General features: G+C 39.8%; 1 protein-coding gene across 1 annotated transcript; it reads right to left on the bottom strand.

Annotated features, from left to right (window-relative positions):
• Positions 1 to 2414: 2414 nt before the first annotated feature.
• TGM3 (transglutaminase 3) lies at positions 2415 to 15775 on the bottom strand. The gene is made up of 13 exons (XM_008949567.1): positions 15692 to 15775; positions 13578 to 13745; positions 13034 to 13276; positions 12351 to 12469; positions 11712 to 11840; positions 10294 to 10471; positions 9993 to 10128; positions 8982 to 9085; positions 8256 to 8501; positions 6501 to 6806; positions 4597 to 4754; positions 4252 to 4385; positions 2415 to 2562 (listed from the first exon to the last, which is right to left on the bottom strand). Exons 1-13 carry the CDS (start codon positions 15699 to 15701, stop codon positions 2415 to 2417), a joined length of 2079 nt encoding a protein of 692 aa, XP_008947815.1. The 5' UTR covers positions 15702 to 15775.
• Between the last annotated feature and the right edge of the window lie 501 nt (positions 15776 to 16276).

Raw genomic sequence — 16276 nt, 5'->3', positions numbered from 1 at the left:
CCATAAGAGCCACAAGCCTCTGATGTTGCCCGATCTTCACACACAGCCCTAGTGACAAACCGCATCGACCAGTTCTTAAATTCAGGTGTTCAGCACTTATAGTGATTGCTTCAGATGTTACACATTGCTCCCACTGGAGTATGACTATTTCCTTTCTTCTTCCTTGCTACTCACATAAGTAATTAAATCTCAGAACACTTTTTCTATCTTGTCTGCAACCACCTGTTTTACCTCGGTATGACACGCCCACAGTGGTGTTCACCAAGCCACCAGAACCTCTCTTTGACTGGCCTGCATCCCACACTGGCTCCTGCCAGTCCGCACCTTCACCACAGCAAAGCATCAGCAGCTGCTTCTGTAATCCCTTTGGAATGCAGAGGTCATGGTTCCTAGGTGACTAATTACTTAACATTGTGACAGGTGTTTTTCCTAGCTCAGTTCTACCCACCCATCATCCAAAACGGTTAAAAAATTTTATTCCTCATTTTCCCTTGTTTCAGAGCCTTGAAATTGCAGTGCAGTTTGCTAACTTACAAAGAAAAACATACTCCTATTTCAGTCATCTGCTTAATAATTTTGTCTGTTGTTCAGGCATTGCGCTATCATATCCTCGGGGTGACTGTATTGCACCTTACACTTGTATTGTTGCTACTCTTTACTAGAAAGAGGAAATCAATGTAACTTCAACCAAAAAATCTTGCAGAATCCTTTCTGTGAGTCTGTGTCCAGGTAGGCAGACAGTCAGTTAGGCAGATTAACTTCATGTGCATGTGAAGTGTTGCCAGGGAAGGGTGTTGCCTTCCTTTTAATTTCCCTAGAGGTTCAATTAACCAGCTAATCTAATTTCTGCTAATGTAATTCGCTTAACTTTAGCACAGTCTGGTTGTTTTCACACATACAAGCGATGTGAAAGCCATTAAGTATATACCCGCATTCTAAATCTAAGACTATGCTCGAACTTCCACTGTTTGGTCTACACGGTGAGAGAGCTCTTGGCTCTGGTGTGCCTTGAGGAACACTGGGAGAAAAAGAGAGGGTACCACTGTGGGCTTCTCATACAGCCTCTGTAGCTTATCTTATTGTATGTCCAGTGTGGTCTTGTACTGTGTGTTTTCGCTCTACCCTTGGGAGGTGAGCAGCATGTGACCGTCTCCGCCTCATCTGTAATCCTCTCCAGTCCCTTCGGGCGGGGAGCAAGTCGGGGGTGTCCTGACCCAGGACCCCCTGCTGCCGGGCCACGGCACACCGACAGCATGACACTGGCAGTAGAGAAATTGGTGAGTTCAAGTGAGTGCTCTCCTAAAGCAATTTTTCAGGCTGCAAGGTCAAAAGGAGGTTATAGGCAGTCTGGCAGTTTATAAGCAGCTCGGGCTGCTGATGTAACCATGAGGAGTCCCTATGGCAAGTCACAGGTCCCCTGGGCTGTGTGGTGGAAGTAGAGGTACAGAGCTGGCTTGTTAAGGTTTTACTGGCTTCCTGGCCCAGCAGCCCACAGTGCAATGGAGCAGTAGCTTGACTCCCCATTCACTTCAGCGACACAGATAATTTTCAGTCAGAGATTAACTTGCTATTGTACAATTATTGACCATCAACCAAGTCACTTACTGGGCTACATCTAGTTCACTTGTTCCTGGAAAACAGCTTTTGGCCCATACTTATCCTCTCATAAAGGTCTTCAGTAAGCTTTACTAAACTTGAACTCTGAAAGATGACTTCCTCACACGCAATCTCTAGTGAAGAGTTCCTAACTCTTTTCAAGTTAAGTAACTTTAGACTTAAGATTAGCCCAACTTTGATTTCCAAAGAAGACTTACAGGAAGTGCAGAATATCAGCACGCAAAAATATCATGTATGTTGAGCTGGGCTACCTCAACATGTTTACCAAATGGCTCTCAAATTGGACACCATCCAAATTCCTTTTGAATGTTTCCTAGGCCTCATTTGGTCAATGTGATTTAACAAAAAAAGGAAAAAATGTCAGGACAAACTTTGCAGCAAAAAAAGACAAAGTTAATGACATAAATTATGCAACTCATCCGCATTAAGGAGAAGCGCCACTTTGAAAGTCCACTGTAGAAGGATTTGAACGTGTAAAAATGAGTTTATGAAAGTTTGTGCAGAGACACGTGTAGCCAGAAAGAGTGACTTCCAAAGAAAAATTACAAAGGTCAAACAAACAGTCTCTGAATCAAAGCTCTTTTTAATAACATGGACATTCACAATAGCAAATGAAGAATCAGCTATTCCTCAGTTTAAGTTTACAGTGTCAGATTTTAATGATATACTGTTGTTAACCCCTTGATCACAGGAAGTGAGGATTTTGTTTTGCTAATTTTAATATTCTCATATGCAAGATTTCTTATGACATTTTGTTGAATTTATACATACGCAGACCATCATTGTATAACTTCATCTTAGTCAGTCACATTTATCATCTTAAAGGTCTTGATATCTGCAAATTTATCACAGGAGAAATTAACAAGTAGATGTTTGGAACCCGTTTCAAAAGGGACGAGTTTTAACTTTGTGCTGGATTTCTCACTGGCTTTCAGTGGTGGTATGCTAAAAATAGAAAACAAAGGGAAAAAAATTAAGGTAAAAACTGGCTTATGCATCTTCCTTGAGTTTCTTCACTAACAGTCTCCCATTTTAAGTAAGAATTCCTATCGTTTCAGTGTAGGATGACCATGAAAAGTCCATGCAGGACTTGGCTATATGATATGTATTTAAATACTCAAACCCCTGTGTCTTTCACAAATACACTATGTAGTAATCCAGATAAGCACATGAATGGGGATATACTAGGATCATGAGAGATAAAAATTCATGCAGAACAGAGGGTGTAAAACACATCACTGAATTGAATTAAAAAATAATAATCTGAGACCATGAAGAATGTTAACACAAACTCCTAAATTAGAATAGATTATAGCACCAAGAAAACCTCAGTGTTACACACCAGGAAATTCTCAATGGAAGTTAAAATCTTTTAAATTAATGTTTTTTTATAATTATTGGAAACACATGTTTGTGGTTTTCCCAAACAGCCTTACCCTGTCATATTGTCTTGCCTGAGGATGAGGTTATATATGTGATAAACAACATGAGCTTGCTAAATTTGCTTAGGAGAGTTTATAAACTGCGGGATAAATAATTTGAGTTGCTTAAGCACAATGGCAAGTTGCTGTGTCTGTTTGCTGTGTCTGTTCAGTTAAAGGGCATGCTCCCACATCCCAAGTATTTTTTAGAAATGAAGGCATTTGCTAGCGTATGTTGAAATTGGTGTGCAATTCTGTGTATGTACAAAGTGGTGAGAGTCTGGAAATTTAACCTTTCTATTTGTTGTGAAATACTGAAGGAGAAAGAGCAAGATAAGATACAAAATCATCAAAGCATAAAAATAGGAACCTGTAACATTCACGATTTTTTTCTGTTCTTTTCCTGCCTGCCTCATGGATTTCAGCTGTGTTCAAGTTCTAGATCTTAAAGTAAATGCAGTCATCTAAGAAGTAGCTGCTGGTCATGGTTCAGTCTGTTCCTTAAAAGCTGTCCTCCTTAGTCGTGATTCATTGGGCTGGGAATAGCTGTGCATGGAGCATACTTGGGGTTGTATGTTTCAGAGGTAGCACCTTTGATATCACAACCTGTGTCTAAACAATCTGTGTTCAGTTTTTGTTCCCAAAGGCGGGACACTGGTGCATCTGCATTTGCTTTTGTATCTGTCTGTGTCTATCTGATGTAAATGCAAATTGTTTAGAAGGCAGAACACCCAGGCTGGCACCTGCAGTCTATTTTAAAAAGCGAAAAAGAAATCCTGGTTAATATATGCCATAATTTGGATATTGTATGGACAGAAACAATCATATATCCTATTGTTGGCCCTGTGATCAGAACAAAAATGTTCAACCCATCTAGCTCACAGCAGCATAGTAAGCCTCAGCAAGATTTACTGCATGAGTAAGCATGTATTTTCTGCTGGAACTGTGGGGTCCTGCTAGACAGGCAAGAAAACAAGTTCTGTCCAGTTATGACAGCAATTATTTGACCTCTCAAACCATGAAGTCAAAGCCTTGCTTAGATGAAAAGCTGGTTCAAAGGTGTGTGCTTCATTTTGAGATGTTACATTCACTGGACTCCCAAGTTACAGCAAGAAAATGCTGTGTCATCCCACTGCTTAATTCCAAGTCATCCATGCCTAAGTTCTGGCTCATGTACCTTTAATAGCAGGAAGGAGGCATTTTGTATACTTACTCTATCTCAAGGATTCCTCGGATCAGGTCATTGCCTTCTACCTGCAACACACAGCCCATCACTTCCATATCAATAGGATTGGTAAATATCACTTCCACATCCACTTCTTTATTAACTTTTGCTTCACCAAGTACCTGTGCAAAGAAAATGCTTGAAAGGACAGGTTCTCAGTATTCTTTTCTATCCAAGCCTTCTCAGTTGTCAGTAGAGGTGATATTATTAGATGCTATGATCGACCATGGCAAAACATGAGCAGAACGTCTCTTTTTGGGGGAGAAAGGGCTTATAAGAGCTCTTTTCCCATTTCTCTGCCACTGCAGTTAGAGAAAAGGGATAGTAATTTACCTGTATGTCGATAGCAGGATTGTCCAGGGTGATGTCTCTTTGCACTAGCACTTGAATCCCACCTTCTACATGACATAAGGCAGTTATCTGGATTGTGTTGTCTGTAGTTAACTGCTGCTGATATACTGTATACGGTATGTTAATGGCAAATTGTTTCTCTGGGAGAAAAAAAGCAAGGATACACACTTCTATAAGCCTACAGAGTTTCATATAAAATATTAATATATTCCTTTTATGCTTTGTCAGGGACCAGGGAGGCCTTTGGTCATCACTGACAAGCTCAATTCATGTAGATCTATCACTTTGCTATAGAGAGGGTGATTTCTTCAATGTTATCCCTCCTCCTTTTCTCTTCTACCATATTACCTGGCTCGTTTTCCTCCCAATTGCTCTGAAAGATAGGAGAGCTGGTGTTTAAGGAGTTTACCACTGCCACTCTGTTTGTTATGGGACATGCTCTGATAGGCTTCATCAGTCCTAATTTGCTCGTGTTATACTGAGATGAGCTGAATGACATCTTTACATTTCTTTTATCTTTCCTAGTCCTATCTGCTTCTTATTATCATGTGATTTTTAAGTTCCATGCTGTAATTCAAATGAAGGATGAAGGAATGGATGGGAAGGGATCTCCTCTCTCTCTGAATCCAGGCAATTCCACATTTGTGGTCATCTGTACAAAACACATCAAGTTCAGAAGAACTGTAGAGCAGCTATGCTGCCTGCAAACACTGTGAGTCACAAAGTACTTTCCAGCAGTACTCAGCAGATGAAAAAAAACACAAGAAAAGATGACAAGTCACTAATGCAAAGCCCCACAAAAATAAGCAAGAAAATGGGGGCAATGTGAACTTCCTGGATTCCTCCAGTAGCAATAGATTTAACTACAAATCCTAGCAAACAGAGCTCCAGAAAAGGGCAGAAATCTCTTTACAGTGGTCCTTGCCATCAGATGTGGGGGAAAACCTGCATGCTTGCTGTAAATTCAGCCCCTGGTTTAACACAGGGTGTATGAGCACAAGACGCTGCAAGGTGCCTGCATGACTGTAATGCCATTAGGCTCATAAACTCTGTCCTCACCAAGGGTCCAGTTCCTGACTCTTTAGAGGAGGCTGATAGATCCCTACTCCAGAAGTCAAATTACATATTAAAGAAAGGAAATATGATTTCTTCTTCTCGCTAGTGATATGAAGCCTAAGATTAATACAATATAGTATCAGTTGTTAATCAGTGATCTTTCCGTTCACTTGAGAGATGCTGATATATCTATTATCCCAAGCTCCTAATGGTAACTTAATTTCATCTTTCTGATAATACTTGTATTTAGATACAGAATTTCTTTCATAAGGTTTATGAAAGGTATATAAGGTTTCAGGTTCCGTCTGAAACAAACATTTTTAAAAATCTGAGTTCCTTTACTCCTCACAATTCTTCAACACAAACTTTCTTTTCTGTGGAGCTTAGTGGACTATTTCTGCCATGTTTATTCATTACACTTTAATTGCACTCTAATGCACTAATGGATCATATATCTTGTTTCTTCTGTTAGTCATGTCCTGTTACCGTGCAGTAAGTCCCCTTGTAATTGAGCAGCACGTTGGGGTTGATTTCTACGCTTTCATGTTGTCCTTATCTTTTTTTAATGCAAGTTTTGTTAAATGAAACTTCACGTTTACTTGCCATCTTCTTTTCACCCTGAGATACATTTTCCAAAATGTGGATAGTACTTAAGGAAATGGTGTGAAACATCCCTTCTTAGTAAGTTTATAAGTGCAATGTAACTTTTTCAGCCTTTTCTGCACAGAAATGAGATTGCTTTTTTTAGAGCATTTTTGCTCAAGTTGACCAGCTTCTAGTGCTGATAAAACAATTATACAGTTATGATTAAAAGTGATTTGAAAATTTACCTTCCTTAGGAGAGAGAGTGACAGTTATGGAGTCCTTCCAGATCTCGTGGACTGGTTTTCTAGTGTACACAGTGCTCCAGGCAGTCATATTTACATGAACAATCTTAGCATCGGACTGTAAGTTTGCAAGAACCAGAATTAGACCAAGATCTTTGCCAACTTCTAAAGTTCCAGCCACCTTGAACTTCCCTGAGATGTCAGGTTTTTGATCGATTTCCTGTGGTGTTGGTGCTGTAGGATCAAATTTATCCTCAAGTCCCAGCTTCTTACGTGCCTTTTTAAAAATATCTCTTTCTTTTGTAGAGCCTGTCAGAGAAAACCATGAAAATTATCCTCAGCACTTAACATGCATCTCTTATTTTACATGACTGCTAGAGACAAGCCAGCAGAATGTAGTGTCTATACTTAGAGATAAACAGAGCCTCTGTTTTCCACAGCCACACCCAGTTTTCTGGATCTGCAGTCAGTAATGTCACTGCCCCTCCAATAGCATTTTTTTGTAACACAAAACCTTAAATCCAAAGTTTCTCACGCTTTCCATTTCTGTCCTTTTTTATGGTTGTACTATTTAGAAATGTAGATTCTTATTTGGTAATGTAAGAGAAGGCTGATGGAACCATGTGGTAAGTTGCCTCTGGCTAGCAGCCAAACATCCACCCAGCTTTTCACTCCCCATTCCCACAGAATGGGGAGAAAACAGAAAAAAGGTGAGAAGACTCATGGATAGAGATAACAACAGTTCAACAGGCAAAGCAAAAACTGCATGAGCAAAGCAAAAAAAGAAAGCATTTGCTACTCCTCGTGGGCAGCCACTTCCTGGAAAGCTGGGGCTCTACACATGTAATGGTTGCTTGGGAATACAAATGTCATAACTACGAATGCCCCCTCTCCCCTGCCCATTTCCTTCACCAGCTGAGCTCTGATTGCTGAGCACTGTGTCATGTGGAATATCCCCTTGGTCAGTTTGGGTCAGCTGTCCTTCCTTGTTGGGTCCCCTCCCAGCCTCTCACCTACCCACACCCTACTCACTGTGGTGAAGGGGGAGGGGGAGAGAAAACCTCGACACTCTCAAAGTACTGTTCAGTATCAACCAAAGCATTGGTGTGTTACCAGCGCTTTTAGCAGGCCAGCTGGGAAGAGAGCTAACTCCATCCCAAACAGAGCTGGTACACAATGGAAGCTTGCTATTTGGGCTCTGCTTTGTCATGCTTTTCACCCTTCTGATATGTATTTCTAATAGCAATGTTCATTCTTTGTACTTGCAAATTCAGTTCACGATTGTAATATTTTTTTCTGCACTGTCAAATCCAAAGGTGTGACAAGTTTACATGTTGTTTGACCCTTCAAAAGAATTGCTTTTCCTGGTCCTAAGTGCTAATTTAGCTTAGGTTTCTGTAATAGGCCTTTCACTCTGCTGTCAAATAACTTGGCTGTAGACTAATTCTCATAAAGCACAAGCAGTCAGTACGGATTAGCAATAGGCAGGTGGAACAGTGAATGCTTTACTTGGAGATATTTGGACTTGCCCTATTTAGATTCTACAAAGCAGCTCCATATAGCAAAGGGCGAGGCAGTATTTTTCACTCTTTACCTTCTCTTCCCATTTCTGTTAGAACTGAACAACCTGAGTATAAATTTTTCTTCTACATTATAGATGCCCAGGATTGCCCACTAAGAAACTCCTAGCTTCAAGTTTATGTATATTTGGGAATGAAGCAGCTTTTTAACTAGAAGAACCAGTTATTTTGTTTTTACCTTCTTCATATTTATAATCATTGGTGACATCTACACGATCGTCTCTACCAACGGCTTTTGTGCTGATGAATTGGCCAATTTCAGTAGACTTGGAGAATATTAACGTTTTCTTGCCAGTTGTGGGATCGTAATTCCAGTACATACAGTCTGCATTCACTTCTGCAAATACAAATGGGCAGTCGTAGTCCAAATCTACATCTCCTTCTTTGATGGCGTTCCGTGAGGCAGGACCACACTGATAAATTCCTGTGGCATGAAAAAAACATCATGTAGACTTAATCAACTCTTTGACAGTAATCACTTTGCTAGACATATATTTGTCAATGATTCCTGAGTTGCCTAGTTCTGTTGTCCTATTCTAGCCCTTTCATCCACATAGACCCTCATACCAGACCAATCATCAATGTGTCTTGTGTTTATTCTGAAGATGCACTTGATTTCTTTTATATTTTCCCTTGATTTTCAATAGCTCTGGATACCTACATTGGAAATATAGGAATTGCTGCAAAAGATTGCTCCTAGAAGTCTAGTTTGTTTCTTAGCATCCACGGATGATCTGAGGCTTTTCTAATGTGTTAGATAAAGTATTCTCTTCTGCCACTCTGTTTCTGAGCAGGACGAGAAATTACTTTTACAATGGTTTTACTCTTTTTTTTTTTTAATTCTGTCTGAAAGCGACTGACATTATAGTTGTTCAACATTATTGCTGAAATAAAATATGCATACCTCCACTTTCTTCTTGGGGAGTTGCATCCAGAACTTGCCATCCACTATATGAGGGGCCCAAGTCACTGCGGTAAAACCAGCTTTCATTCCAGACATGGAAATTCCTACATGCAGGAACGAACAAAGTTAGCTACTAGTACGTGATTCTAAATTCCTCTTCACAGCCATTAATCAGGCATCGTAGTTAAATGTATTAAATGCCTTAATTTGCATAAGTTCCTATCTGAGACTGACCGTTTCTGCTCTGAACCTGACTATATTAACTAGATAGGAGCTGAAGATTGCATTGTGGAACAGACATTAATGTTCAAGGGCAGAAAGAAAATTTGTAAAGTTACAAATTACAAAAAAAATTACAAAATGTTTTTCTCAAAAACTTGGTTTTCTCCAAAACTTTAGAGTGTGTGCACTTCCTTAGCTTTAGCTGTCTTCCTTATAGCACAATGCTATAGTTTTACTTATCCCTTATATTTAGAATGCATCCAGAACAAAGGAGTAAATGTGGCAAAAAATGAGGTGCTGCACTTGGGGTTTTTCTGAATGCAAGCTTGTTCGTATTGCATTATATCCTTAATACTGCAATAATTAAATTATTTTCACTACAGATGATGTCACTGGGAAAAAAAAAGGCAGGGAGCTGGTTCTGTTAAAGTTTTGCAGTTTAACATGAACTATTTTTGAAGAACAGTTCCAAAGTCAAGTCCCACTGTGATATTTCCAGTGTAATGTCACAATTTTTCTGTCATCTGCGGCATCTTAACTGTAACTTTCCTTGCCCTGGATTCAATTAACTGCTATATCTCGTGTTACAGTTTTCTGTTTAACTGAGAGTGAAAATGCCAAGTTTTGTAGTATTATTTTGTAGTATTTTTTTAATTGATCCTGTGTTTGTAGTTGTTTTTCAGGCAATTTTTAAGAACGTACCAAAGCATTTGTCGTTAGTCTGTGCTCTGTACCTGAAGACTCTATAGGCATTGGTAGGTCATACTATTAAATATTGTAGAGCCTTACCATATACTGTCAGCTGCCCTGTCCAAATGATTTCCATCTGCATCATAAAACTCATCCACACGCAGATTTCCATCTGCATCATGGGCAGAGCTGAAGTTTGTAATTGTCCGAGTAGGAATCCCCAGACATCTTAGCACTGAAGAGTGAATGGAAAACCATAGTCAGAAAGCACTATTTCTGGAATATGAAGTTTCATAAAACTTACTAATGTATTGAAAGACTTCCCATGTAGGAAGTATTATTAATGCTTCTTTTAACAGAATCTGTGCAGTGTCAATTATGTGTATGACATAAAACATACCTGTAGTCAATACCGCTGCAAAAACCCAACATTGTCCATATTTAACAGGTCTGAATCCTGATTTCTTCCAGTTTTGTAGGATTTCACCACTTCCAGTCCAGCTGCTTGGACTTTTCCCACCCTCATAATTTCCACTCCAGTTTCCTAGAAGCACCCCTTGGTCATCATTGGCATTGACCTGTAAAAATACTCACTAAATTTATGATGAGCGAAATCAAGAGTTTGCAACAAATGTAAGTAGTGATAGGGAAGTGGGTAGGAGAAAAGCCTTGAGTAACATTTTAGTGGACAAAGTTCACCACTTTGTGCAGCTAGCCTTCAGGAAGAAGGCTTATCTTTTCAAGCAAATCAAGTGTGTGCCTGCTCAAAAACTCCAGAGCATATAATCGCTGTTTCCCCCTTTCACATGCAATAGCACCAAGCAAGAAGGAACATACCAGTTTTCAGTGAACTTTCCTGACATGAGGTGACAAATCTGCTGCCGTGTGATTGAATGACATAAAAGCATACCATACAGCTAAGCTTGCAGAATGTGCCTGGATTGTGATGTAGCAAATTTACCCTCAGCAAATTTACGTCAAATTAGGGGAAGTGGCTGACAACAAATGGAGCACAGTCACCTTGAAAACCTTGGGTAATGTGTCAATAGAAACCTCATGAGCTTCAGGAAGAAAAGATGTAGATTTCAGAACGTGGGGTTGAGTAACTCCATGCATTGGTACATTGGTAGCTGGGAGACAGCTGGATGAGTGGCAGCCTGTCTGAAAGGGACCTGGGAGTTACAGCAAGTGCCAGACTGAAACTGAGCCACCAGTGCTTTCTCATCGTAAAGGGAGAACCCACACTAGGCTACACTGAGAAAGGTGTTGCCAGGAGATTGAGGGAAGCTGTTAATTATCCCTAGCAAGGCTATGTGAGGAATCCTGTCCCCAGTTTTGAGTCCCTCAGTTCAAGCAGTTGTTGAGACACTAAAGGGAGCCCAGGAGGGAGGGCTACCAAGATGATCAGTGGCCCTGAAGCACATAATCTACAAGGAGAAGCTGACAGCACTGAGCTAGCTCAGTCTGGTTATGGGGATAAGGGCAATGTAATAGCAGCATACAGCTACTTGAATGAAACACACCAAGTCGAACTTTGCTGTGGCAAGTTATGTGACAAGAGGCAACAGCAGGAAGTTGTAGCTTGGGAAAAATTATATTTGACATAAGAGAAGAATTTGTCACTAAGAGTGTAGTGCAGCTCTGTGCTGGTCACGCAGAGAGGCTGTGAAAATTCCATCCTTGGAGATTTTCAAGGCAGCCTAACAAATCCATGGCTGAGCTGATCTAGAACCACTGTAGTTCCACTTCAAATGGGAGGTTGGACTAAAGGCCTGCAAGAGACTGGCCCCTCATGAACTTTTTGAATGTTTTGCTTACCATTGCGCTAAGAACGCGGCCCAGATATTTGGGGTCATTTCGGTGTGATACATCTGTGGCAGGATCCTGACGATGATTTAAACTTCGATCCAGCATGGAAAGGCAAATATTGAGAATATCTCCTTGAAACTATATTGTAGAAATAAATTATTGTTTTGGAATCACAGATTACTAAAAATCAGGATACGCAGAGCCATATAAATGTTTATTTTTTTTTTTATTTTTTTTTTTATAATAACCAGTGAAGTGCTGCAGTTCAGCCAGGAATTACAATATAAAAATGCAGCCTCAACAAACTATGAAGATTAGAACTCAAAGAGTTTTTCAAAACTTGGAATCTGTGGACTTAAGGCCAGGACTTTGCCTCTCAGCGTTCCTACAGTACATTGCTACCCAGCAGACACTAAGGTTTCTGATGGCTGCACCTCTGAGTCCTAGGTTGTATTGCTGACTAGTCAATTACAGATACTCATATTAATCAGTATAACAGGGCTTGGCATGAGTTCTGATTTCTATACCAGACTCCTGCACTTCAGAGGTGTATGCAAGGAACTGGAAAAATCTGACAAGCCCTGGTCACCCACTTCATGTGAAAACCACAGCAGAAAACACTGTCCAATGGTTCATTGCCGCACTTACCTGGCCAAAGTTCCATCCAAAGCTGTTGATATGATTCTTATTGCCTGCAAAAATGATGCCAAACTCTTCTAGCACGTATTCTTCACACTCAGCCTTGTTAGGCATGAACACATCATCACCTGAAAAGACAAAGCAAAGCTACGTAAAAACATAGCAGGCAAAATAAAGCCTCAGGAGCTTTGGTCTGCATCGATACGAATGCTTGCAGATATCTGCCCTTTGCTCTTCTTGCTGTTATAAACAGATCCTGAAACTCAGTATTTCATATCATTTGAGAAAGGAGTGGGAGGTGTCTGAGTGAAGAAAGAGGTACAGCACTGTCTGATCTGAGAGAGGGTCTCAGCTGGTAGATACGACGCTTCTTGGTTCTACAGACACCAGACATGCTCTTCTAAACTTGTGCAGAAGTAGGGAAGCTCTGGCAAAAGCAGAACTTGATCTGCTTAAGCAGAACTTAATCTCTTGGGTCAAGGATCTCTCCAGTAATTACACAATACAGAGATAGTTTTATGTACCAGAAGGTCTTGAGAAACTGTTAAACCCTTTTCTTTTCTCACTGATACATTATACAGTGAATATTTGGCCCCTGTATTAAAGATGTATAGATCAAATGGAGAAGCTGCAAATATTAATGAAAGTACAAGCAATGTAGTTCTTTCAGGAGAAGTTTGATATGTTCATACCTGAAGACCAAGGGTTAAAGAGCAAAACAAAGCTGCCAAGGTTTGCTGGAGAGGAGCTGCTGCTTGAAGTACTTTGAACACTCAGCTTGTAACGTCCAATGACAGCATTAGGTGGGCTGGAGATGGAGATGTTCACAGAGTTGGAACTGGTAGACTGTAGAACTGCACTCCAGCTCTCCTTGCTCACTGTGCTGGAGATACCAAATGTGGCCTGGGTCTTAGCCAGCTTTGAGGGTTTTGGACCTTTAGAGGAAAATAAACAACATGTTTCCATCCAGCTTGCTGAAATATAGCCACCAACAAACTTGGCAGGGATGCAACCCTCCCCTCAGAAGAATTTGTGCCATATGTTGGAAACTGCAGGAAGCCATCATTGCTAGCTAAGATGGAAGTAGTACAACAAACACGTCAAACGATTCCATGCCTGTGGGAACCAGCATGTTAGCTCTGAGGTATTATCTTGCTGCCCTAGAGTGCCTGTCAGGCCAGAAGTCTGTCATGAGGTAATAGCGCACATTATGTGAAAGAAGTCTGGGAGCCGTACCTGTTTCTGCAATGAATGTTAAGTTTTGCTCAGGCTGTTCTGTTCCATTGAAGGTGACCATGAAGGCCTGTCCTCTCCTCACAATCAACTCTTTGCTGGAAAATTTGCTTGTGTGATGATCTATTGCATTTTCCTTCAGGTGCCAGTTGATACTTGGCTGCGTTGCAGCTATGAAAAAATGAGAAGAACAAGAAAACTTGAGGGTGCATCCAAGGAGAAAGGAGCACAGACAGTCTCTCAGGAACTGTGTGTTACTTTCAACAGATAACTAGTATCCATGTGAGGTTTCCACCAAAAATACAATATATTAATTTTTGTGTGTGAGCATTTTGTTATTGGTTTTGTTTTGTTTTGTTTTTTTTCTGAGAGAGAGATATTTCACCTTGCACAGACTTTTAAGAGATTGTCTGCATAAGTAAATATAGGAGTAGTATATCTACTAGTAAAGAAAAATCAGAAAGGCATCCGTCTAAGAAGAGAAAACCCTGAGAGAACTGAATATTTGTGAGTTACTTGGATAAAGAATCTGGCAGAATTCCATTAGTTCTTTCAAGGTGTCGTTCTTTCCAAGATATGATGTTATACTAACAGAGGCACAGCTTTGCTGTGTCTGAGTAAGAAATAAATAAACCTTACTGAGCAGAGAAAAAGTTCTGCATTTTAAACAGCAGCATGTGAGCTCTAACCCCCTTTATGTGACATGGGCCTCTGAAAAAACTGAGAACTGCTATCTGTTGGACGTACCTAACAAGAATATGTTGTTGGACACTGGGCTGTCATTTGGCAGTGGGAGAGATGGCAGAATTGGACAGAGAACACTACTAAAAATAACGTACATGAAATATGGTACAGAAAACTCTTGTGTGTGAACTATGGCTTCAGTCAGATGCCAAAGAATACGCTTCTGAGATTGGTTTGGCTCTGACATCATCAGAACCCATGGAGGATTCTTTAGTAGAAGATAGCTTAAAGGTTTAAAAAAAGTGCAGAAGTACAGAAGAAAATGAGATATATTTTTTATTATTTATTTGTTCCTAAGAGCAGCATGTGCTTTTAGAAAATATGCCGATTATTCTCCACTCCCCTACCTCCTACCCAAAGAAAGAGAATAGGAAAGAGTAAGAGTGTGGTCCTTAGTAGTGGAACACGGCAACCCTGTGCCACTGTTGAGTAAAAATTCATCATCCCATGTTCAAACAGATTTAGTAGTGGAAAGATTTTTTTTAGAGCATGATCTTAAGGCTATCAGGTGTAGGCAAGCCTTGAATTAATTAAGTTAGTAGTCATAGAAGTGTGATCACAGTTCAAGTGGTGGGAACATTTTTTTTTTTTTAACAGTATTGAGGTGAGCAGCATGTACTTTGATTTTTCAGGAATGTACCTACTTTAAAAAAAAAATCTTCAGAAACTTGTAATTGAAGCACATATATTGTAGAACAAACTGAGGGATGGAGGCAATTTGTCTTTAGAAAGGCAGGAGTTATCTGACAAGATTGGAAGAGCAACGTGGGTCATTTAGAATAATTACTAAACAGGTCAATTTGCATATTTATAAATATTAGCAGGGAATTAAAAAAAAAAAAAAATAAAAAAATAAAAAAAAACCAAAACACTGCAACAAACAAACCACACAAAATGCCCCTAAATTTTCGTATTCTCTCTGCCTTAACTTCATTTCGACCTTTGCTGATTGTAGCCTTCCTCAGCCTTTGCAATGATACCTTCTTCAAGTTCTACTTTGATGCTTTTTCTTATGTCAGATTTGTCAGTCTGTCATTTATTATTGTCTGACAGTTTCAAATAGCTGCAGACTTTGCCTTCCTTCCTATTTGTGAAATGCAGCGGGTTTATATCAGGTAATATGCCTGTTCTTCCAAATCTCGTTTGATAAGCTTGCTTTTTTTCATGTGCACAATGTGTGAAAAAATGTAATTCCTGTGAAAGTCCTTCTCCTAACTCACAATGAAAGAATTTATCTCGTTTTTTTTCTTGGATCAAAACTTCTTAGAAAATTAGTGATCTTTTAGTGTCCATTAAAATTGAATATGAGGCATGGGTGTAAGAAAATAATAAAAATAGAGCATCATATAGAAAGGGGCTTCCCCCTTGCTCACCTTGGCCCATGTCTGATCAATACGTCCTGTATAAGCAGCTTCTGAAGCTTTCTTGTGAATGGCCTCCTCTGCTTCTGTCAAGTCAAGCACTGGCTGATGCCTTTAACTTCTTTAAAAAATCTAGGTGTAAAGTTTTGCCTATCTGCAATATTTCCGGAGTGGGGGTGGAGCTTGAATAGCCTTCTTTGGCCCCCAGCCTTTATATGGCCAATGAGGCTTGAGGATTCTTTTTTCATTCATTTTTCACTTTCTCAGTCCCCACATCCTGATCTCATTTCCTTGCAGCCTAGCTTTGGAAGCTTGGACAATATTCAGCCCTAACAGTCTGGCCGTTTGTTCAGATTTTCTTCATGTACTTACATTTATAAGAATTTCAGCATTTAGTTGCTTTTCTTTCTCTTATAATGCTAAAGTTATAAGAATAGCATAACTCCTTGCACCACATTGTTTTTAATTTGGAGTACTTCAAGAGTAATATATAACAACCTTTTTAAAAAAAAGAAATCACTGAATCCATTGTTTTCTTGGCACTGCTTCTTTTTTGCTTCCACTGTGTTGTGGTCGCAAAACAATGATCAAGCTGTT

Source organism: Merops nubicus, unplaced genomic scaffold, assembly GCF_000691845.1.
Source record: "Merops nubicus isolate BGI_N331 unplaced genomic scaffold, ASM69184v1 scaffold21791, whole genome shotgun sequence".
Classification (NCBI taxonomy): domain Eukaryota; kingdom Metazoa; phylum Chordata; class Aves; order Coraciiformes; family Meropidae; genus Merops; species Merops nubicus.
Note: the sequence above shows the minus strand (reverse complement) of the source record. Positions and strands in the feature narration are given on the sequence as shown.

Excerpts from the sequence above, each read along its gene's own strand:
- TGM3 (XM_008949567.1), bottom strand. Across the intron at positions 10,129-10,293 it reads TGCAGCGGTATTGACTACAG|TGCTAAGATGTCTGGGGATT; the intron begins GTATGTTTTATG and ends TTCACTCTTCAG. Across the intron at positions 4,386-4,596 it reads ATCCTGCTATCGACATACAG|GTACTTGGTGAAGCAAAAGT; the intron begins GTAAATTACTAT and ends TTCTTTGCACAG.